The following is a 24,297-nucleotide window of genomic DNA, read 5'->3' on the forward strand; positions in this document are numbered from 1 at the left end:
AAGCTATCCAAACCTTTTTTTAAACCCCGCTAAGCTAACCATTTTACCACATTCTCTGGTACCGAATTCCAGAGTTTAATTACACGTTGAGTGAAGAAACATTTTCTCCAATTTGTTTTAAATTTACTACTTAGTAAGTTCATTGCATGCCCCCTAGTCCTAGTATTTTTGGAAAGCGTAAACAGATGCTTCATGTCTACCCATTCGATTCCACTCATTTTATAGACCTCTATCATATCTCCCCTTAGCTGTCTTTTCTCCAAGCTGAAGAGCCATAGCCGCTTTAGCCTTTCCTCATAGGGAAGTCGTCCCATCCCCTTTATCATTTTCTTCACCCTTCTCTGCACCTTTTCTAATTCCACTGTATCTTTTTATAGATGCGGTGACCAGAATTGAACACAGTATTCGAGGTGTCAGGAGGGGACGAGTTTGTGTGCTCCTGGTTAGCTGATTGGAGACTAGGTGGGACTGGCTGTAAATCCTGGTGGAGACTTTTAATTTGTTCTCGTCATCGATATACCAGACAGCAAGAGTTAGAACTAGTTAGCTGTGCTGCATTCTTGCACCAGGAACACTTTGTTTGATATGACTTTTCCAGGAAACCAGGCAGAGCACGACACAGTGTCAGAAAGTTGTGGAAGACATACCCTCCAGGCAATATCTTATTCACTTAGTTATGCACTGTTCTCCCTTGTTGCATTGGTGGGCGACTCTAAGACAAGGTGTACCAGACTATAGCATCCCACCCCTAATAGTCTCCAAAGTTTAGTGTCACGCTACAGTGAATGAACATGAAATTAAACAGAAAATTTAATATAAAAACAGTTCCAGAGAGGCCTCAAGTACTTATTTCTGTGATACTTTGTAACCCATACTTTGTAAGCCGCACTGAACCTGCCATCGAGCGGGAAAGAGCGGGGTATAAATGCAACAAATAAATAAGTTAAGCCTGCACGTTCTGTCCCAAGCGGCGCATGCCAAATATCATTTCAATTATAGTCGAATGTCAGATTCTATCTTACTCCCCAATTTTTGTGAGTACCTCAAGCAAAATTGTGTTCTTTTTCACCAAGTCATCAGATGTTTAAGCTCTTTCATAGTATTTACTCTCACATTGTGTGGTGTCCAGTTGGAAGTAAGCCTTTCCATGGCTTTACTTTGTAGCTGGGGTTCCCCCCTTACCCTGGTGTACTGAGTAGTTGTCCACTCTGTGTTGTTACCAACTGTCTGGAACGTAGGTCACTTTCCTTCTTCCGCCCTCGTGTAATAAAGGTTAGGATTCATATTTTATGATGATGTGACCTTTCTGATTTACAGTCTCTATACTAATTACGAACTCCTGTGTCGCTGCAAGGGTCTCAAATGATTGCCAGCGCCATTTACATTAACTTTCAACGTCGCCGGATAAGTCAGCATGAAGCAGTAATGTTTCTCATGTAATATGGCGCATAGCAGTGTAAAGCACTGTCATCTTTCTTGCAGCAAGATTGAGTAGTCTTGAAATATTTTTATGGGTTCCCCAATGTATTGTAAGGTATCTCTCTAGCCTGTATCCCCGGAATGTCTCTTCTTTGTGCACCTAATTATGTACTTATATGAGCACTACTCAGGGCCTTCGTCTACCATCTTGTTGTCTCCCAGTGCAATGGACCCTCTCCAAGCACAAGGACCCCAGGCTGTCCGACAGTGCATATTCCTTTGAAATCCATTTTTCTGCTTCGGAGGCAATAACTCTGTTCTCCACTGTTTCAGGAATCCCTCTGATCCTCAAGTTTTGTCGGCGGGACCTATTTTCAAGGTTCTCCAACTTCTCCGCATGTTCTTTAATGCGCTTTTTGAGGGCTGTGACTAGTACAGAGGTTTGTGGGACCTGGTCCTCGAACGTCGACACTCTCGCCTCTAATTCTCCTGCCCGGCGCATGGTATCTGCCAAAAGTGTCTCCATACTGGATAATTGTTTGAGTATTTGGCCGAACTTAGGTTCCAGTGCCTTCTCCACTGCTGTCGTTAGTTGTTCCTGCTGAGGTTCTGTAAATATAGGTGCCAGCGGGGAAAGCTCATCTGTTTTGGAGTCGGCTGCTTTTTTCTTTTCCCTCGCTTGCCGCTGTCCTTCGCTCACCATTTCTCCCTGAAGTGCACAAATGTATCTGTCCATGTGTCCCAGGGTATAGTAAATATTAATTCCAATTCATTCAGCGAGGATTTCTGATTTGATATTTCCACATCCAATGCAGAGGGCTCCCTGAGAGGAAAACACATCCTTATCATCTCACAGCATCATGTGATCTCTCTTAACATATTTATAAATGATCTAGAAATCAGAACGATGAGTGAAGTGATTAAATTTACAGATGATACAAAACTATTCAAAGTTGTCAAATTACATGCGGATGGTGAAAAATTGCAAGAAGACCTTAGGAAACTGGAAGATTGGACATCCAAATGGCAGGTGAAATTTAATATGGACAAATGCAAAGTGATCCACATTGGGAAGAATAATCTGAATCATAGTTACCTGATGCTAGGGTCCACCTTGGGAGTCAGCACTCAAGAAAAAGATCTAGGTGTCATTGTAGACAATATGCTGAAATCTTCTGTTCATTTGGTGCGGAAGCCAAAAAAAAACAAACAGGATTCTAGGAATTTTTAGGAATAGAATGCAAAATAAGACCAAGAATATTATTATGCCTCTGTATTGCTCCATGGTGCAACCTCACCTTGAGTATTGCATTCAGTTCTGGTCGCTGTATCTCAAAAAAGATATAGCGGAATTAGAAAAGGTTCAAAGAAGAGTAACCAAAATGATAAAGGGGCTGGAACTCCTCCCATATGAGGAAAGGCTCTTCCGCTTGCAAGGGGTATATGATTGCGGTCTATAAAATCCTAAGTGTTGTAGAACGGGTGAAAGTAAATCGATTTTTCACTCTTTCAAAAAGTACAAAGACCAGGGGACACTCAGTGAAATTATTTTTTTCACTCAAAGAATAGTTAAGCTCCGGAACTCATTGCCGTAGGATGTGGTAACAGTGATTAGCATATCTGGGTTTAAAAAAGATTTGTAAGAGTTCCTGGAGGAAAAGTCCACAGTCTGTTATTGAGATGGACATGGGGGAAGCCACTGCTTGCCCTGGGGTTGGTAGCATGGAATGTTGCTACTAATTGGGTTTCTGTCAAATGTTTGTGACCTGGATTGGGCATCTCTGATGTGTACCCCTGCCCCCCAAAAAAGAAAGACAAGTTAACCCTTTTAATTCACACAGAAGCTTTAGAGGCTGAATAGAGAGCATGCACACGCATCCTAAAATTAGGAGGGATCTCAACCTTCTCTAGGGTCATGTCTTACAGACTAGCATTCAAGGACCAGCGCCTATCACTAGTATCAGAAACAATTGGTGGAAGAACAACAGTACAAGGCACATGATCCGAGAATGTCAATACCCGCTGGACAGCATAAAGAGCAAAAAGAGCCATCTAAAAAAATATAATCTATACGAGAGTATAGCTTATGAGGAGGAGAATATAAAATGTAATCCTTCCTCCATGGTGTAGCCCTCTCTAAGCATCAAAGACCCCCAGCTCCTGCACAAGGTCTCCCAGGGGCTGAGAATTATGCAGCACACCACCTGCCTAACCCCCGGTGGTATCTAAAGTAAGATTGATTGGGGTATTAAAATCTCCACCAAGAATTAACTTACCCACTTGAAAAAGGATCAGGCAAGGTGCTAAAGACTGAAAAAAGAAAGGTAGTGATGAACATTTGGGGCATAAACATTGGCCAAAGTAAAATCCATCATACCCACCTGCAAGTGCACAAACAAATAACTCCCAAAGTGACCCTGGACTTTTAAGTTTCTGAGCCCTTCACATCCCTTTGTACCAAAATAGCTGCCCCACCCTTCCTGGTGTCAGTAAGTTCAGAGACAAACATAATAACTGGATACTGGCTACAGCAAAGAAACTTTTCATGCTCCAGTTTAAAGTGAGTCTTCTGCAAAAAAACAAAGGAAGAGCTTGAGCGGTGCAGCTCCACATAGAGCTGCTGGTTATTGACCGACGAATTCAAGTCCATCACATTAAGAATCAAAATGGAGAGAACGGACATTTGCTGGAGAGAAAAGACAGACATATAATACCCACTGTTGGGAACAATATCACATTAAATCCTTCTATCTAAGGAGCCTACACATGTTAGAAACAAACCAACCTCCCCTACCCAGACAGAAAAAGGACCTTCCACCCTCCCTACCCCATAATAGAGAACCAGCCAAACCCTCACTAAAATATGAGGTCTTCAGAGGTTCATGAAGCACCCACCGAAGCCCTCCCCACAAAAACCTACGAATAACACATCTATCAAACACACAAATAACGTCACAGGCATTCATACCTCTTCCCCCCCCCCCCCCCCCAACACTCTCCTCAAGAAACAGCTAAGAACAAATGCCAGCAGCCTTACACATATGAAGAGAAACATGAGGAAGACTTCAAGAAAAAACAAAACACTGGTCACATAAACAAACCAGGTAGATTTAGAAAAATAGCAGCAACCCAGAATTGCACATAAGAGTTCAGAGTCCCAAAGATTGCTTGTGACCTCTTTTACTCTTGTCAGATATACGCTGCCATTGAAATGCTTTTTTTGTTTGTTTTTTTGTTACATTTGTACCCCGCGCTTTTCCACTCATGGCAGGCTCAATGCGGCTTACATGGGGCAATGGAGGGTTAAGGGACTTGCCCAGAGTCACAAGGAGCTGCCTGTGCCTGAAGTGGGAATCGAACTCGGTTCCTCAGTTCCCCAGGACCAAAGTCCACCACCCTAACCACTAGGCCACTCCTCCACTCCTTTCAATCATTTAATAATTCCCAAAACGATGTGATTATGCAATTCACATTCAAATAACAAGAAAATCACTTTACATGAGAATATGAGGAAACAATAAGTACTATTTTCCGTCCACTATAGAAAGAAAAAGAAGGAAGATTCCAAGAAAAGGAAAAAAAGAACAAAATATTAGATTGTTATTACACAATTGCTACCTCTAAGTTCAGACTTCTGCCTGCTATGTAGGAGGGCATGTAACAGTCACTTCAACTCTAGCATCTAAGAAATCTTTAAGCTGTTTAGGGTCTACAAATTGAAATTGTTTGCCCTCAAGCAATACAATGCATATACAAGGAAAACGTTGAACAAAATTTGCTTTCAAGGCTACTAATCTAGGATGCAGTTCCAAAAAAGCCCTACATCTAGCTTGTGTCGGCCTAGAAAGATCAGGAAAAATCCTAACCTTGGAGCCCATAAACAGTTCATCTAAATGCCTCAAGGAAAGACTTAACACTGCGTTCCGATCCGGTTCCAGCGCAAAAGTGACTAACATTGTAGTCCTATGGGTAATCACATCCAATGAACTTTCCAGGAAGGAAGTAAGGTTCATTTCTTAACCCATTTCTCGTCTAGGGGGATCTCCCATTGTCCCTCTGATATTCCAGATGTAATGGGCCCGAGTTATGGGAGGCAATGAATCTTTGTCCATTCCCAGAATGTCAATCATGTATTTTTTCACCATGTCAATTGGAGGAATTAAAGGAGACTTGGGGAAATTAAGGAGCCGAAGGTTAAGTCTCCGAGACTGATTTTCAAGGTATTCCAATCGTTTATGCAAAATGTTATTATCCTTAACCAGAGCGGATTCCAAAAACCCCATTTCTTGAATTTTAGTATCCACTTTTTCAATCTTAGAGGACTGCTGTGCTGTCACCTGTGCCTGTATAAAAACTGCTTCTGAAAGAGTTTTAATATCGTCAGTATTTTCTTTTAACATACTTTGCATGGAGGAGTGAGTGTTATATACCATATCCCACAGTGACTCAAGTGTCACAACAGAGGGCTTGCTTATTCCACCTGATGGTAAAAGGGAATGTGGTGGGGTCTCAGTACGAGAGAGCTTATTAACAATATCTTGCGGCAGTACCTTTAAGGCCAAGTCGGCCGAAAACACAGGGTCCGAGGTCCCACTCAAATTCGCCGCTGGCCTCCCCTTTGTCAGCTCCAAATTGACCTCTTCAGTATCGGATACTGGCTGGGCTGCAGTGAATAATTCACTTCCTGGCTGTGGTGGATCCCTGCGGTCTCCGGGGCTCAAAGAAACCCTGTCTCCGCTTCCTATCGACGTCGGCGCATCGACAGTTGCAGAAGGAGTCGACGTGCATAGAGGTCCCGGTGGCGTCCTGGGAAACTGCAAAGTCAATTGCTTTAATGCTGACAAGGACCCAGGAGCCAAGGGAAGCTCCCTTACTTTCCCCCTCCGTTTTCCCATTGTGAACGACGGGACGAGGGACCCGCAAGAAGCAACAAACCACAGCGTCTCCAGGGAGCTTACTCAGGTGCGTGTAAACAAAGTGCCATCTTGGAATCCACTCCCCCCTCCACTCCTTTCAAACGGGAAGCTGGTGTTAGCGCCACAGAGGAGGAAGCAGCAGTAGGCTCAGGAACCTGCGCAATGCCCTCATCATGAAGAATTTTTCAAGCTTCTTCCAAGGAACAAACATGATGCCGTTTTCCAGTCACACCAAAGCATAAACTGAAGGGGAAGACCCACCAGTATCTGATCTTTTCCTTATTTACACAGTCCAAAATCAGCTTCATTTCATGCCTCTTAGCCGAGGTGTAAGAAGAGACACCTTGATAAACTTGTATAGAAACATTTTGAAACTTCAGTTCCGTTCTCTGATGTGCCTTCTGCAAAATTTGCTCCTTAAAAGAGTACTTGGCAAAGCGCACTATATCATCATGAGGGCGGTTCTGTACTCCCGATCCAAGAGCCCGATGCACTCTTTCTGTTTCCATGGGGCTCTGCATTCCGGTATCTAAAAGCAGTTATCTGCATAGCTCCTGTACAATCACTAAAACATTTTCAGCCCCATCAGGCTCTAGAACATCCCAGAACCAGAAATTCTTTGTCCGGCCCCGATTCTCCAAATCGGCAAGCTTAAATTGTAACTCCTCTGTATGGAGCTTGAGTGCAACCGTCTGAACACGTGCTTCAGCAAGAGCCTCTGCATACCCATCCACTTTACTCTCAATGCCCTCCACTTGCATTCCCAGTTCCCTCATATCAGCATGTATAATGTCAATTTTGTCCAATATGGCCACTCACCGCCTTCAATTTTTGTCGCAAATTACCCATATAGCGTTTCAGCTCCCTGGCCAAGTCCCAGTCTCCTCCCATGCTCTCTTCTCTCAGAGACGACAGCCTCAGAATTGCATGGAATCCCATGTGAAGAAAATTCAGGGTATCACAATACCTTATTGCATGAACGGGAAGCAGAGTGGCATTGTTCACCCAATTCAGACACTGTATGCTTGAAGCCATTAGCAGTCTTAATCAGGCGCTTGGGGAGGTAAGGAGTCAAGTTTTAGTTCTCTTGGTTGATATAGCCAGTTTGTATGTGTGGTTTGAGGAGCTCTCAGATTGAGTGGCCATCCAGGATCCTGTTTTTTGATCATCTTTGTTTCATGGCGGTGTGTGACTGCAAGATGCATTCACGCTTTCCTCTGATACTACAAGATTTGCGTTTCATTTCTGCACACCCTGGGTGTTAAATGGGTTACCGTGTGCCATAATAGTGATGTCTCTTCAGCAACCTTGCATACTGTAACATGTTACATTTGAATCCTGTCTGAAGTTTGCTTATAGTAAAGTATATTTTTTCTCTCCTAGTTGATGCTGGAAACTGTAGTGTGGCCAACTATGAGGACAACACTACTCGAAGCACACATGCAACCCTTCTGTCTTCTAACAGTCCAGGCACTGCAGTTGAAGGAGGTTTATTAAGTATGCGGAGTTTCCTGATTCTGGGCTTTGTTGAAGAGGATGAGTCTTGCATTGCAGATATCATAAAGAAAAATGGGGGAAAGGTTTTGTTGCCTCAAAAACAGACCATTACAGACTATGCTGTGGTCCCTTTGCTGGGCTGTAATGTGGAACCAACTGTAGGAAAAGTCGTCACTAACACATGGCTGGTAAGGATGAAGAGCAGGAGGATGTTATAGCTATATAAAAAAAATGAAATAGGGCATTTCTAGTAAGAAGAATCTCTTTTTGATTGCTTTGCTTACACCTAGATGTTTAAAGGGTATTTTGCCCACTGCCTTGTCTTCCTGTAGCTGTTTCATTTCACATCCCTCCTTTATAGCTCTTCTTTTGTATTGGTCTTTGCTACTGGTTAAGTGGGTTCTTTTCTGCCATTTGTTTTTATTTATGTCAAAACTACTGATGCCATTAAGTCTTCCACGGTTATTTTGTCGCAATTACAAATTATTCAGCAGCATTACAAATATTGACACATGTTTCTTTTTGTTTTTCCCTGTTATTCTGTGACTACCCAAATCCTTTAATCTGGGTAAATTTAATTAAAATAATCCAAGTAATTATTAAACATTTATAAACGTATAATTAAAACATTTTTGTGTGCTCAGAAAAGTGTATTGTGCTCATATTCACTGCTGGAAAGGTGACCATTTTCTATCATAGCATACCAACAGTTCTGTCCAAAAATAGCAAATTAAAGTTGATGATACTTAAGGTGTGCTGTTTCAGCAATGGGAGATAGTACTTATGAATATACATGAAATAGATTTGTGTATAATAAAGACAATACAAGCAAATCTATCTTATTCATATTTATTGTGGATATCTTGAAAACCTAATTATTTGGGTTGAGAAGCACTGTATTAGGCCATATATTGCTGATAACACTGATGGTCTAATGTGTCATTTTGGTTCTCCGAGGACAAGCAGGCTGCTTGTTCTCACGATTGGATCGAAGTCCACGTCGGCCCAGGATTGGAAGTTTTTGCTAGCAAAATCTAAAAAAATCTTCCAGAGTCTTCTGGTGCACGAACCGGTTTCCCGCCCGTCACGTAAGTCCCTCAGTGCTTTTTTCTCCGCGTCTGATACGGCTTTCGTTTTCGCTGTGTTCCTCTCGGCCCAGGAAGAGTCTGTTCGCGATTGTTTATTTTTTTCTTCTTCTTTTCTTCGTCTTCCTACAAAATTAAAAAAAAAAAAAAAAACTAGAGTAGTTCCTTTATTTCTTAGTTTTAGTCACTACTTTTAAGTTTCTTTTCTTTTCGCCGCAGCCGTTTTTTTAGGCTGCACGGTCGGGTTGTTTCCCTTTTTGTGCCTATTTAATTGGCATAATCGCGTCCTTTAATTTCACAGACGCCGTTTTTCCGTCCATGTCATCGAGGACACCCAGTGGCTTTAAGCGTTGTACTCGGTGCAACCGGACCATCTCGGGTACCGACCCCCATGTGTGGTGTCTCCAGTGCCTTGGGCCCGATCATCTTCCAGCTGCTTGTAAGCTGTGCCTTTTGATGAAAAAACGGACCCAACTGTCTCGGGAGGCTCAACAAGAAAAACTTTTTGCGGATCGGTCCGGTCCTTCGACGACAGCATCAGTACCAAAGTCGTCGATGTCGAGGGAAGCATAGACTTCGAGAGCACAGGTAATGGCTGCCGAACGACCACATCGCACTGGGAGCAGCGAGGCATCGAGTGGGTCTCCACCTGTCTCAAGGCCTACTGCTATGCAGGCCCCCCAGGACCGCCCTTTGTAGGACCCGGCCCTGAGGAGGCGTGAAGATTCCACGTCCTCTTCGGTATCGAGGAGTCTCGATGACGGGCGTCGAGCGAAGGCTAAGAAGCACCGTCATCGATCTCCTTCCATGTGCGGTACCGAGAGCTCCAGGGAGCCGAGGGTTTCGGCACCCGAGAAGCGTCGGCGCCGAGAGGAACGGTCACCCTCTGTACAGGAGGTGCCGATGCTCGGTCCTCTGGCAGCCTGGTACCAACTCTCGAGCCCCCACAGATTCTGCCACCGGCTCCTGCACCGGCCCCGCAGCCTTTTCCGATGGCGGCTCTCGACGAGCGCATCAGGGCCCTTCTTCCAGAGCTTCTGGAGGGATTGCTGCGCCAGTCTGCCATGGTGCCAGGGGTGCTTGCGCCTTCTGCACCGTCGGTTGAAGTGGCATCTGGTCCTTCGCCTGTGGTGAGGTCCCCGACGTGGGTGCTGCTTGCGGCATCGACGTCGGCTGCCACCCGGTTCGACTCTCCGATGTCGGCGGAGGAATCTTTGCCGCAGTCCAGGCAGGGGTTGACTTCTTGACATCCCCCTCGAGGCCATCGATCCTTGACGTCGAGACAGGCTTGAGTTCGGGCTGCTCTTAGAGAGCTTGATACTGAGGATGAGCGTTCATGGGAGGAAGAGGAAGATCCCAGATACTTTTCTAAAGAAGAGTCCTATCGGGTCCCCTCTGATCCTTCTCCGCCCATTGAGAGAAGGGTGTCTCCGCCTGAGAATCTTTCTTTTTCCCTCCTTTGTTCGGGAAATATCTAAGGATATTCCCTTCCCTATGGAGGTTGTGGATGAGCCCAGGGTCGAGATGCTCGAGGTCTTGGATTATCCTTCTCCACCTATAGAGGTTGCAACGGCTTCTTTGTATAACACACTCAGGGAAGTTCTTATGTGAAACTGGTCGTTCCCTCTCTATAATCCAGTGGTCCCCAAAAAAGCTGAGTCCCAGTACAGAATCCATGGAGAACTGGTAATGGTGAAGTCTCAACTACCTCACAATTCCATGGTGGTGGATTCTGCTCTCAGGAGAGCCAAGAGTACTAGGGACTATGCCTCGGCACCCCCAGGCAGAGAGTCTAGGACCTTGGATTCTTTTGGGGCAAAGACGTATCAGGCTGCTATGCTCGCAGCCAAGATTCAAACATACCAGCTCTACACGTGCATCCACTTGCGGAACTCGGTGAGACAACTGTCTAGTTTGGTTGAAGCGCTTACCCCGGAGCTCGCCGAACCTTTTCACCAGGTGGTCAAGCAGCAGAAGACGTGTCAAAAATTCCTGGCCAGGGGTACTTACAACACTTTTGATGTGGCATCCCGAGCAGCTGCTCAAGGTATAGTGATGCGCAGACTCTCATGGCTGCGCGTCTCTGACCTGGATCATAAGACCCAGCAGCAAATGGCGGATGTTCCTTGCTGGGGGGGATAACCTATTTGGCAAAAAAGTAGAGGATGTGGTCGATCAGATCAAGAAGCTCCATGATGCTATGGATTCTCTCTCCTGCCGGGCGTCTTCTGCTACCACCTCCTCATCTAAGAGGTTTTTTGGAGGGAAGAGGAGTGCTCCCTATTCCTATAATAGGCGTAGGTACACTCCTACTTCTCTGCAGCCTACTCAGGCTCTCAGTCCCATTGCGCTTGTTCCCGTCAACGGCATGCGCCTAAGATCCCTGCGGCTCCCCAGCAAAAGCAAGAGACTGGCGTTTGACTGGCTCCAGTGCAGCATAGCCTCAGAAAGTGTCCGTGCTGGACGACTTGCCGGTTGAGGGGAGGTTGATATTTTTTTCACCAAAGGTGGCCTCTCATAACCTCAGATCGATGGGTTTTTCAAATAGTCCGCTCAGGATACACACTCAATCTGGAATCCAAACCTCCAAATTGCCCACCGGGAGCTCATTCTTACAGTTCTCAGCACAAGCAGTTACTTGTAGAGGAACTCTCCGCCCTTCTAAAGGCCAGTGCGGTCGAACCCGTTCCACCAGGGGAGGAAGGGCTGGATTCTGTTCCAGGTACTTCCTTGTGTAAAAGAAAACAGGGAGGATGCGTCCCATCCTAGACCTAAGGGCCCTGAACAAATTCCTATTCCGAGAAAAGTTCAGGATGGTTTCCCCGGGCACCCTTCTTCCCATGATTCAGGAAAACGATTGGCTATGCTCTCTGGACTTAAAAGATGCCTATACCCATATCTCGATACTCCCAGCTCACAGGAAGTATCTTCGATTTCGTTTGGGAACTCGGCACTTTCAGTACTGTGTACAGCTCTTTGGTCTCGCATCTGCGTCCAGGGTTTTCACAAAGTGCCTGGCAGTTGTCGCAGCATCGCTACGCAGACTGGGAGTGCATGTGTTCCCTTATCTCAACGATTGGTGAAGAGCACCTTGGAAGCAGGCGCTCTACAGTCCATTTGGATGAGTATTCGAGTGCTAGAGCTACTGGGGTTCGTGATCAATTATCCGAAGTCCCATCTAGTCCCGGTTCAAAAATTGGAGTTCATTGGAGCTCTATTGGACACCCGGACGTCTCGAGCTTATCTTCCCCAGGCAAGGGCAGACAGTCTCCTAGCCCTCATGTCCATGGCTCAAGTGTCTCAACAGATCACAGCTTGGCAGATGTTGAGACTCTTAGGACACATGACCTCCACAGTTCATGTAACTCCCATGGCACGTCTACATATGAGATCAGCTTAATGGACCCTAGCTTCTCAGTGGTGTCAGGCCACAGGGGATCTAGAGGATGCGACTAAAATGATAGCGGGGATGGGACGACTTCCCTATGAAGAAAGACTAAGGAGGCTAGGGCTTTTCAGCTTGGAGAAGAGACGGCTGAGGGGAGACATGATAGAGGTATACAAAATATTGAGTGGAGTGGAACCAGGTGGATGTGAAGCGTCTGTTCACGCTTTCCAAAAATACTAGGACTAGGGGGCATGCGATGAAACTACAGTGTAGTAAATTTAAAACAAATCGGAGAAAATATTTCTTCACCCAACGCGTAATTAAACTCTGGAATTCGTTGCCGGAGAACGTGGTGAAGGCAGTTAGCTTAGCAGAGTTTAAAAAGGGGTTAGACGGTTTCCTAAACCACTACTAAATGGACTTGGGAAAAATCCACAATTCCAGGAATAACATGTATAGAATGTTTGTACGTTTGGGAAGCTCGCCAGGTGCCCTTGGCCTGGATTGGCCGCTGTCGTGGACAGGCACCTGGCCTCGATGGACCTTTGGTATTTTCCCAGTGTGGCATTACTTATGTACTTATCTATCCACAGACTTTTGTAGTTCTCTTCAGTGGTGGACCATTCAATCCAATTTGACCTTGGGACGTCCTTTCCAAATTCCTCAACCACAAAAAGTGTTGACGACGGATGCATCCTTCCTGGGGTGGGGAACTCATGTAGATTTGCTTCACATTCAGGGAGCTTGGTCTTTTCCGGAAAAGGGTCTTCAGATCAACCTCCTGGAATTACGAGCGATCTGGAACGCTCTCAAGGCTTTCAGAGATTGGCTGTCCAACCAAATCATTCTAATTCAGACAGACAATCAGGTTGCTATGTATTACACCAACAAGCAGGGGGGCACCGAATCTCGTCTTCTGTGTCTGGACTCCGTCCGGATGTTGTTTTGGGTGCGCCGTCATGGCATGTTTCTCCAAGCTACATATCTGGCAGGCATAAACAACAGTCTTGGCCGACAGGTTGAGCAGGATCATGCAACCTCATGAGTGGTCGCTAAACATGGGCGTTGTCCACAAGATCTTCCAAGCATGGGACACCCCCTCAGTGGATCTTTTTGCCACTCAGATCAATCGCAAGGTCCCTCAGTTCTGTTCCAGGCTTCAGGCCCACAACATACTAGTGTCAGATACCTTTCTCCTACACTGGGGGACAGGCCTTCTGTATGCGTATCCTCCCATACCTCTAGTAGGGAAGACTTTGCTGAAACTCAAGCAAGACCGGGGAACAATGATCCTGATTGCTTCTTTTTGGCCTCGTCAGATCTGGTTCCCTCTTCTTCTGGAATTGTCCTCCGAAGAACCGTGGAGATTGGAGTGTTTTCCGACCCTCATCACTCAGAATGAGGGGTCGCTTCTACATCCCAACCTCCAGTCTCTGGTTCTCATGGCCTGGATGTTGAGAGCTTAGAAATTGCCTCTTTAGGCCTCTCAGAGGGTGTCTCCTGAGTCTTGCTTGCTTCCCGGAAAGATTCCACGAAAAAGTGTTATTCTTTCAAATGGAGGAGGTTTGCCGTCTGGTGTGACAGCAAGGCCCTAGATCCGTTTTCTTGTCCTACATGGACCATGCTTGAATACCTTCTACACTTATCAGAGTCTGGTCTGAAGACCAACTCCATAAGAGTTCACCTTAGTGCAATTAGTGCTTACCATCAACGTGTAGAGGGTAAGCCTATCTCGGACAGCCTTTAGTTGTTCGCTTCATGAGAGGTTTGCTTTTGTCAAAGCCCCCTGTCAGACTTCCACCAGTGTCATGGGATCTCAATGTTGTTCCCACCTAGCTGATGAAAGCTCCTTTTGAGCCACTGAATTCGTGCCATCTGAAGTACTTGACCTGGAAGGTCGTTTTCTTGGTGGCTGTTACTTCAGCTCGTAGAGTCAGTGAGCTCCAAGCCCTGGTAGTGCATGCACCTTATCAAACATATAAAATGCGAGTGACCATACTCACCCGCAAATGCGCAGTAGAGACTTCCCTCTCTGTCCCGCCCCCGCATCAATACGTGATGATGAGGGCGGGACAGAGAGGGAAACTGTGTGAAGGGGAGGGAGGGAACCGCTTCAACCCCCCGAGGTCACCGCTACCGCTCCCCCCACCCGGAGTCGCCGCCGCCTCCCCCCCTCCACCCGGCCCGGGCCCTCTCTTTGCTATTGAACTTACATCGCCGAAAACGCAGCAGGACAGATCAGCTGAGCTCCCGTCGGCCTTCCTTCCCTGCCTGTGTCCTGCCCTCGCCGACGTTACGTCACACGAGGGCGGGACACAGGCAGAGAAGGAAGGCCGACGGCAGCTCAGCTGATCTGCCCTGCTGCATTTTCGGTGATGTAAGTTCAATAGCGAAGAGAGGGCCCGGGCCAGGTGGAGGGGGGCAGCAGCGACTCCGGGGGGGGGGGGGGGGGACCGGTAGCGGCGATCTTGGGGGGGGGGGGAAGGGGAGGGCAGGGCAGGAGAAATGCTGGACATGGGAGGTATCAGAAGGAGGGAAGCCTTGGAGCTGGGAGGGAGGGACGGACGGAGGGGGGCCTTGGAGCTGGGAGGGAGGGACAGAGGGCCTTGCAGCTGGCAGGGAAGGAGGTGGGCCTTGGAGCTGGGAGGGAGGGATAGATGGGGGCCTTCGAGCTGGCTGGGAGGGAGGGACAGAGGGGGTCCCTTGGAGCTGGGACGGCATGGGGCCCTTGGAGCTGGGAGGGCAGGCAGGGGGCCTTGGAGCTGGGAGGGGGGGAGGGGGGCCCTTGGAGCTGGGATGGGGGGAAGGAACGGAGGGGGGCCTTTGGAGCTGGGAGGGAATGGGGCCTTGGAACTGGGAGGGGAGGGCAGGGGGCCTTGCAGCGGTGAGGTGGGGGGAGGGGGCTCTGCAGTGGCGGGGGGGGGGCCCTAGAAAACCCCCATACCAATACTTGCCCCTTTTAACGGGTTTAACGGCTAGTATCATCATGACAGAGTAGTCCTCCGCACTCACCCTACGTTCTTGCCAAAGGTGGTGTCGGAGTTCCATCTGAACCAGTCAATTGTCTTGCCAACATTTTTTCCCCGTCCTCATACCCGCTCTGGTGAAGACAAGTTGCACACCTTGGACTGTAAGAGAGCATTGGCCTTTTACGTGGAGCGGACAAAGCCCTATAGACAGTCCGCCCAGTTGTTTGTTTCTTTCAATCCCAACAGGAGGGGAGTCGCTATCGGAAAACGCACAATCTCCAGTTGGCTAGCAGATTGCATTTCCTTCACTTATGCCCAAGCTGGGCTGACTCTAGAGGGCCATGTCATGGCTCATAATGTCAGAGCCATGGCTGCGTCAGTGGCTCACTTGAAGTCAGCTTCTATTGAAGAGATTTGCAAGGCTGCAACGTGGTCATCAGTCCACACATTCACATCTCACTACTGCCTTCATCAGGATACCCGACACGACAGTCGGTTTGGGCAGTCGGTGCTGCAGAATTTGTTCGTGGTTTAGAATCCAACTCCACCCTCCTAGGCCCATTTTTGTTCTGTTCCAGGCTGCACTCTCAGTTGTATTTCTTTTCAGGTCGATCTCTGTTATGTCCTCGCCATTGCGAGGCCCAATTGACCAATGTTCATTGTTTTGAGTGAGCTTGGGTGCTAGGGATACCACAGTCGTGAGAACAAGCAGCCTGCTTGTCCTCGGAAAAAGCGAAGATACATACCTGTAGCAGGTATTCTCCTAGGACAGCAGGCTGATTGTTCTCACAAACCCGCCCTCCTCCCCTTTGAAGTTGTTTGTTGTTCTCCTCTTGCTTTTGGACTACACTGAGGGACTTACGCGACGGGCGGGAAACCGGTCCGCGCCTGTGCCGCTTGCGTGCCAGAAGACTCTGGAAGATTTTTTGAGATTTTGCTAGCAAAAACTTCCGATCCTGGGCTGATGTGGACGTCGACCCAATCGTGAGAACAATCAGCCTGCTGTCCTCGGAGAATACCTGCTACAGTTATCTATCTTCGCTTTTTTGATTAAGTATCTCTGAAGCATGAGTGGTGCTCACCTACTGTTGAACTATGGTGGCCAGATAATATTTTATGGCAACCAGTGACACCTGGTTACTAAATTTTAACTGTTACTGTTTTTAAGGATGATTCTTAGTGGAGTGTTTTAACAAACTAATTTTACCTGATCCTTTCTCATACATTTACCAGTGTCCCCCATTCCTCTAATCTTCAAGTATCTTGCTTAATTTATTATTTTTTTAAGGGTATGTGCATAGAACTTGAGCAGCTTTTGGACCCCCAATTGAATCCCCTTTTTACACCCCTAACTTTGGTGGAAGGAAGCACTCCACTGGAAGACTGTGTGCTTTCTGTCAGTCAGTTTGCTGGTGCAGAGAGAGATTCACTGGTGTACTTGGCAAGCCTGCTTGGAGCACGGTATGTTACATTGACTTGTTGGTTTATTTTATTTTTATTTATTTGTTTATTTATTTGCAAATAGCTGTTGCTGAATGTTCAAGGAATAAGAAAAATAATCCATGGCAAACAAGATCCTACCTCAGACTTTTACGTCTACTTACTTCATTTGCAGATGTCTGATTTTACTATGACATAGTATGAGCCACATGTTTGGCTAAGACTTTGTTTTTGAGAACTTTTTTGTGTACTTGTAGGAGTCATTGTTTTGATAAGTGCTCATAAAACTTTAAGTGTAAAACTTGTATGAGTACTGTAAGGTTGCCCAAACCTGGTCTGATCCCACAAGCAGTAGGGTTTTCATTGTTCATGTTCACCTTTATTTGATATACCGCCAAAGGGACCTACCATCACAGCAGTTTACAATAATTAAAAAATATCCTCAGGAAGAGCATAGCAAGAAAAGAACTACAAATTCAGTAGTAAAGAAGAAAAAGTGAAATAGCATAATTGTCACAAAAGAGAGCAAAAGCAATAAAGAACTGTAACAGAGGATGCAGACTCTGTGCTTCAACATGGGCCCCCAGCAGGATAAAAAGACAAAGGAGATTCTGAAAATCCAACAGACTGTGGGGTGAACAAGTTTGGGAAGTCATGTAAGTAGTATATTGGCCATGGTTGTGGTTATAAAATGAAACACATTTTGAGCTTTCCAGTCTATGTCTATGTTCTCTGTGTCTAAATTGAGTTTATCTTGCTTTCTCCATGGATCTGGGTCCTCATATATGCTCTGTCCCACTGCAGGTGAATACCAATAAAAATCCAAATTTCCTTTTCATTGTAGCCAGACCAATCCAGAACAATATGGGTTATGCCTGTCAGCCGGCAGGTGGAGACAGGGATCTTAGAGCTATGAGCTCTGCCTTATTAGAAAAACTGTGCAGCCACAACTCGTCAGTATTAGTTGGAGGTGTACATTCTGTGCAGCTGTGTACTAGGCTGATAAGGTAGCTCCTGGGCCTAGCTGAGATGGACAAAGAGGAATCAGGGCTGCATACCTCAGGGAATGCCTGGAGATGTCCAGGTCCCTCCCCTGTTGTACTAGCCGAGCACCTCAGTGGTTGATTTGATCCTCTCATTCAGTTTAAAAAAAAAATATATATATATATATATATATATGATTGGCTTACATTTTTCCACGCAGAGCCTCAGAGGTACTCTTAAGCGGCTAAAGGAGTATTTAGTAAGGAGGGAGCTCCTGAATTTTCTCCCCATCATTCCCTGCCCCCTCCTCCACCATTCTGGTAATTTTCTGGGGGCAATTTCTCCAAGTGGGTTAGTTTTGCGCATACCATTTTAGGAATGAACCTCACTCCTAAGTCAGGGCTTTTGGAGTATGATCTCAGTCTCTCAAATTTACTGCTAATGCTTGCAGCAGTACTGGCGTTGTGCCAAGGAGAACTTCTTTCTGAAGTTCATAACATGTTGTCACGATGGTGACTGTTTCCTTGTCTGTGCTCACCTCGCCCTCTGGTGGCTGGAACCAGTGGCTGTTGTGGACTGTCACACGTTCCAGACTTTAGCCCAGTCCGGGCCGAATCTTCCGGGCTGCCAGACTTGCTTCTCTTGTTTGTGCCTGCATAGCACCTGTAGCTGCCTTGTGATTCCTGCAGCTGAACTTCAGCTGCTGATGAGCTTTATTAACCACCTGGAAACTTCTGTGTTTGCCTTTGCATTGTCTAAGGTCCCTGGTATGTTGGTGTGCTCTGTGCACTTCTGCCTAGTCCAGTTTCTAGTCTGAGTTCCTTGTCTGGTTCTAGTTAGTTTGTGTTTAGTTTAGCTTTGGTTTTATTGCTTAGTTCCTAGTCTTGTTTCTGGTCTGTATTCCTTGTCTAGTTCTTGGTTGTCTGTGTTTCTTTCTTAGTGGCTGCTTGGCAGCTTTCAGTCCTTGTTCTTGAGCCTGTCTGTTTTCTACCTAGTGTGGTATTGTTTGTCTGTCTGAGAGTCCTAGTCTAGTATTCTGCCTAGCCTCCCTTGTGTATTCTAGACCCTGTGTATATCCTGTTGGTATCCAGTTCCTGCCCTGTCCTGTAAGTCCTGCCGGCCGCCTGCACTCAGGGGCTCAACTCCTGGGGAACGGCGGTCAAGCGCAGGTGAAGTCTAGTTGTTCCTGCTCTGCCTGTTCCAGCTTGTTTGCCTCAGTTGCAACTCCAGTCCGGGGTTCCAGTCCTGTTCGGCCTTGTCTCTGGTTTGGGGGTGGTTTTGCCTGCCACTGCCACTCCATGGCAGTGGTCCAAGGGCTCACAAACCCAGTGTTTCCGTGAGAAGCCTAACACATGTATAGGCAATTTATCTGGGTGTGCTTGAAAGTTTTTTTAATCAAGCCTGTGATACCCAAAACGATGGGAAATATTTCTGTATCTTTCTGCCACATTTTCTCAGTACTTGAGGATCTTCCCTCTGTCCACGTGATTCACCGAGTAATTGCTTGGGACCAACACTTCTATAATTAATGCATTTCTGATGTTTTTCTCTTTTACCATTATATCTGGTTTTCTGGCATCCAGCTTTTTTATCAGTCAGGATGGGGTTGTCCCAGGTGATCATAACCTCTTTGTTTTCCACAATGCTTACAGAGTTTCCAATGAATGAGACATGCCACCTTGTTGTATTTTTCTGTATAAACATTTTCTGCCATCAGCATTCATAGCCAGCCACAAGATGAGTAACTGTTTTTCTCCGAGGACAAGCAGGCTGCTTGTTCTCACTGATGGGTGACGTCCACGGCAGCCCCTCCAATCGGAATCTTCACTAGCAAAGTCCTTTGCTAGCCCTCGCGCGCCGATGCGCACCGCGCATGCGCGGCCGTCTTCCCGCCCGAAACCGGCTTGAGCCGGCCAGTCTTCTTTCGTCCGCACTCGGTACGGTCGTGTTTTCGCCGTGTCGAGCCCCGGAAAGTCGACCTCGCGCGTCCTTTTTTCGACGTGTTTTTTCTTCGGAAAATCCTTTAAAACTGTTCGGGAAGTGCTCCGGAAGCCCCCTCGGGTTTTGTTTTGCCCCTTCCCGTATTTTCAGATTTTGCCCCGGTAAGTTTTCTTTCGTCGTCGGGGTAGGCCTCTTTTCGGCCTCGGTCGAGATTTTTCTCCCTCAAAGTTTTGGTGCTCATTTTCGCCATTTCGGCTTTTGATTTCGCCGGCGTGATTTTTCCGCCCATGACATCGAAGCCTTCCAGCGGCTTCAAGAAGTGCACCCAGTGCGCCCGGGTAATCTCGCTCACTGACAGGCACGCATCGTGTCTTCAGTGTCTGGGGGCCGAGCACCGCCCTCAGGCCTGTAGTCTGTGTTCCCTCTTGCAAAGGCGGACTCAGGTAGCGAGATTGGCCCAGTGGAACGTTTTGTTCTCGGGCTCTTCGTCGGCATCGGCACCGGGGGTATCGAGTGCATCAACGTCTTCAGCGTCCAGAGCTTCATCCTCGGCCGCCAGTGCATCGAGGCATCGGCCCTCTGCATCGGCGCCGAGACATCGGATAGCTGCATCGACGTCGGTGGTACCGGGACCTCGTCTGCTGATGTCGTCGGACGGTGGTGCATCGTCTGGAGTGCAGGTGAGGGCTGTCCATTCCCCTGCTGGTGGCGGTGAGCCTTCGGGTGGGTCTCCCCCTACCCTGAGGGCTCCTGCGGTACAGCCCCCCCGAGACCGACCTCCTTCGGCCTCGGCCCCGAGGAAGCGACGGCTGGATTCTACGTCCTCCTCGTCGGTACCGGGAAGCTCCGGTGACATGCTTCGTTCCAAGAAGTCGAAGAAGCATCGTCACCGGTCCCCTTCCCGTGTCGGTACCGAGAGCTCTGGGTCGCCGAGGGAGTCGGCACCCAGCAGGCATCGGCACCGAGAGGACCGCTCACCCTCTGTTCAGGAGGTGTCGATGCGCTCCACTCTGGACAGCCCGGAACAGCCTCCACGCCCGGAACAGGTTCTGACGTCGACGCCTGCATTGACTTCCATGCCTTTCTCTGCAGCCGCTCTGAACGAGAGCCTCCGGGCCGTTCTCCCAGAGATCCTGGGGGAGCTGTTGCGCCCTACCCCTCCGGTACCGGCGGTGCTTGCGCCACCGGTACCGTCGAGCATGGCGCCGGCTGGCCCATCGCCCGAGGTGAGGTCTCCGGCGTCGGTGCCGGCTGCCGTCGCCTCCCAGGAAGGCTCCCCGACTACGTCGGCGGAGGGAGCTTCGCCGATGCGGGCGAGGGAGTCTACCTCTCGACGCCCCCATCGTGGACGTGGCTCCACGGAGTCGAGTCGGGCACGGTTGCAGACACAGGTTTGTGAACTTGTGTCTGACACCGAGGGTGAGGCCTCGTGGGAAGAGGAAGAAGACCCCAGATATTTCTCTGACGAGGAGTCTGAGGGTCTTTCTTCCGATCCCACTCCCTCTCCTGAAAGACAGCTTTCTCCTCCTGAGAGTCTGTCTTTCGCTTCCTTTGTCCGGGAGATGTCTACGGCCATCCCCTTCCCGGTGGTTGTGGAGGACGAGCCCAGGGCTGAAATGTTTGAGCTCCTGGACTATCCTTCTCCACCTAAGGAAGCGTCCACTGTTCCCTTGCACCATGTCCTAAAAAAGACATTGCTTGCGAACTGGACAAAACCTTTAACTAATCCCCACATCCTCAAGAAGATCGAGTCCCAGTACCGGATCCATGGGGACCCAGATCTGATGCGCACCCAGTTGCCTCATGATTCTGGAGTTGTGGATCTGGCCCTAAAGAAGGCTAAGAGTTCTAGGGAGCATGCTTCGGCGCCCCCGGGCAAGGACTCTAGAACCTTAGACTCCTTTGGGAGGAAGGCCTACCATTCTTCTATGCTCGTGGCCAAAATCCAGTCTTACCAGCTCTACACGAGCATACACATGCGGAACAATGTGCGGCAGTTGGCGGGCTTGGTTGATGCTCTTCCCCCTGAGCAAGCCAAGCCTTTTCAGGAGGTGGTCAGGCAGCTGAAGGCGTGCAGAAAATTCCTGGCCAGAGGGGTGTATGACACCTTTGATGTTGCGTCCAGGGCCGCTGCTCAAGGTGTGGTGATGCGCAGGCTCTCATGGCTGCGTGCCTCCGACCTGGAGAATAGAATCCAGCAGCGGATTGCGGACTCGCCTTGCCGTGCGGATAACATTTTTGGAGAGAAAGTCGAACAGGTGGTAGAGCAGCTCCACCAGCGGGACACCGCATTCGACAAGTTCTCCCGCCGGCAGCCTTCAGCTTCTACCTCTACAGGTAGACGACTCTTCGGGGGAAGGAAGACTGTTCCCTACTCTTCTGGTAAGCGTAGGTACAATCCTCCTTCTCGACAGCCTGCGGCCCAGGCTAAGCCCCAGCGCGCTCGCTCTCGTCAGCAGCGTGCGACTCAGCAAGGCCCCTCGGCTCCCCAGCAAAAGCAAGGGGCGAGCTTTTGACTGGCTCCAGCAGAGCATAGCCGACATCCAAGTGTCCGTGCCGGGCGACCTGCCAGTCGGAGGGAGGTTGAAAGCTTTTCACCAAAGGTGGCCTCTCATAACCTCCGATCAGTGGGTTCTCCAAATAGTCCGGCAAGGATACACCCTCAATTTGGCCTCAAAACCTCCAAATTGTCCACCGGGAGCTCAGTCTTACAGCTTCCAGCACAAGCAGGTACTTGCAGAGGAACTCTCCGCCCTTCTCAGCGCCAATGCGGTCGAGCCCGTGCCATCCGGGCAAGAAGGGCTGGGATTCTATTCCAGGTACTTCCTTGTGGAAAAGAAAACAGGGGGGATGCGTCCCATCCTAGACCTAAGGGCCCTGAACAAATATCTGGTCAAAGAAAAGTTCAGGATGCTTCCCCTGGGCACCCTACTTCCCATGATTCAGGAAAACGATTGGCTATGCTCTCTGGACTTGAAGGATGCCTACACACACATCCCGATACTGCCAGCTCACAGATAGTATCTGCGATTTCAGCTGGGCACACGTCACTTCCAGTACTGTGTGCTACCCTTTGGGCTCGCCTCTGCGCCCAGGGTGTTCACAAAGTGCTTGGCTGTAGTAGCAGCAGCACTTCGCAGGCTGGGGGTGCACATGTTCCCATATCTCGACGATTGGCTGGTGAAGAACACATCCGAGGCAGGAGCCCTGCAGTCCATGCAGATGACTATTCGCCTCCTGGAGCTACTGGGGTTTGTGATAAATTACCCAAAGTCCCATCTTCTCCCGGCGCAGAAACTCAAATTCATAGGAGCTCTGCTGGATTCTCGGACGGCTCGTACCTATCTCCCAGAGGCGAGAGCCAACATCTTGTTGTCCCTCGTCTCGCGGGTGCGAGCGTCCCAGCAGATCACAGCTCGGCAGATGTTGAGATTGCTGGGCCACATGGCCTCCACAGTTCATGTGACTCCCATGGCCCGCCTTCACATGAGATCTGCTCAATGGACCCTAGCTTCCCAGTGGTTTCAGGCTGCTGGGGATCTAGAAGACGTGATCCACCTGTCCACGAGTTTTCTCGAATCCCTGTATTGGTGGACGATTTGGTCCAATTTGACTCTGGGACGTCCTTTCCAAATTCCTCAGCCACAAAAAGTGCTGACCACGGATGCGTCTCTCCTGGGATGGGGAGCTCATGTCGATGGGCTTCACACCCAAGGAAGCTGGTCCCTCCAGGAACGCGATCTACAGATCAATCTTCTGGAGTTGCGAGCGATCTGGAACGCTCTGAAGGCTTTCAGAGATCGGCAGTCCCATCAAATCATCCAAATTCAGACAGACAACCAGGTTGCCATGTACTACGTCAACAAGCAGGGGGGCACCGGATCTCGCCCCCTGTGTCAGGAAGCCGTCAGCATGTGGCTCTGGGCTCGCCGTCACGGCATGGGGCTCCAAGCTACATATCTGGCAGGCGTAAACAACAGTCTGGCCGACAGGTTGAGCAGGATTATGCAACCTCACGAGTGGTCGCTCAACTCCCGAGTGGTGCGCCAGATCTTCCAAGTGTGGGGCACCCCCTTGGTGGATCTCTTCGCATCTTGAGCCAACCACAAAGTCCCTCAGTTCTGTTCCAGGCTTCAGGCCCACGGCAGACTGGCATCGGATGCCTTCCTCCTGGATTGGGGGGAGGGCTTGCTGTATGCTTATCCTCCCATACCTCTGGTGGGGAAGACTTTGTTGAAACTCAAGCAAGACCGAGGCACCATGATTCTGATTGCTCCTTTTTGGCCGCGTCAGATCTGGTTCCCTCTTCTTCTGGAGTTGTCCTCCGAAGAACCGTGGAGATTGGAGTGTTTTCCGACTCTCATCACGCAGGACGAAGGGGCTCTTCTGCATCCCAACCTCCGGTCCCTGGCTCTCACGGCCTGGATGTTGAGAGCGTAGACTTTGCCTCGTTGGGTCTGTCAGAGGGTGTCTCCCATATCTTGCTTGCTTCCAGGAAAGATTCCACTAAGAGGAGTTACTTCTTTCTATGGAGGAGGTTTGCCGTCTGGTGTGACAGCAAGGCCCTAGATCCTCGCTCTTGTCCTACACAGACCCTGCTTGAATACCTTCTGCACTTGTCTGAGTCTGGTCTCAAGACCAACTCTGTAAGAGTTCAC

The 24,297-nt window shown here is 48.6% G+C and overlaps 1 protein-coding gene across 4 annotated transcripts in view; it reads left to right on the forward strand.

Moving 5' to 3' along the window:
• TOPBP1 (DNA topoisomerase II binding protein 1) overlaps positions 1-24,297 on the forward strand; it is a 251,109-nt gene that overhangs the window by 93,021 nt on the left and 133,791 nt on the right. For all 4 annotated transcript variants that reach the window (XM_030206546.1, XM_030206552.1, XM_030206562.1 and 1 more), the window contains exons 11-12: positions 7,719-8,020; positions 16,563-16,735. In XM_030206546.1, the coding sequence (XP_030062406.1) occupies positions 7,719-8,020; positions 16,563-16,735 (475 nt within the window). The remainder of the gene's footprint in view (positions 1-7,718; positions 8,021-16,562; positions 16,736-24,297) is intronic.

The sequence above is a fragment of the Microcaecilia unicolor genome, chromosome 1, assembly GCF_901765095.1.
Source record: "Microcaecilia unicolor chromosome 1, aMicUni1.1, whole genome shotgun sequence".
Lineage (NCBI taxonomy): Eukaryota > Metazoa > Chordata > Amphibia > Gymnophiona > Siphonopidae > Microcaecilia > Microcaecilia unicolor.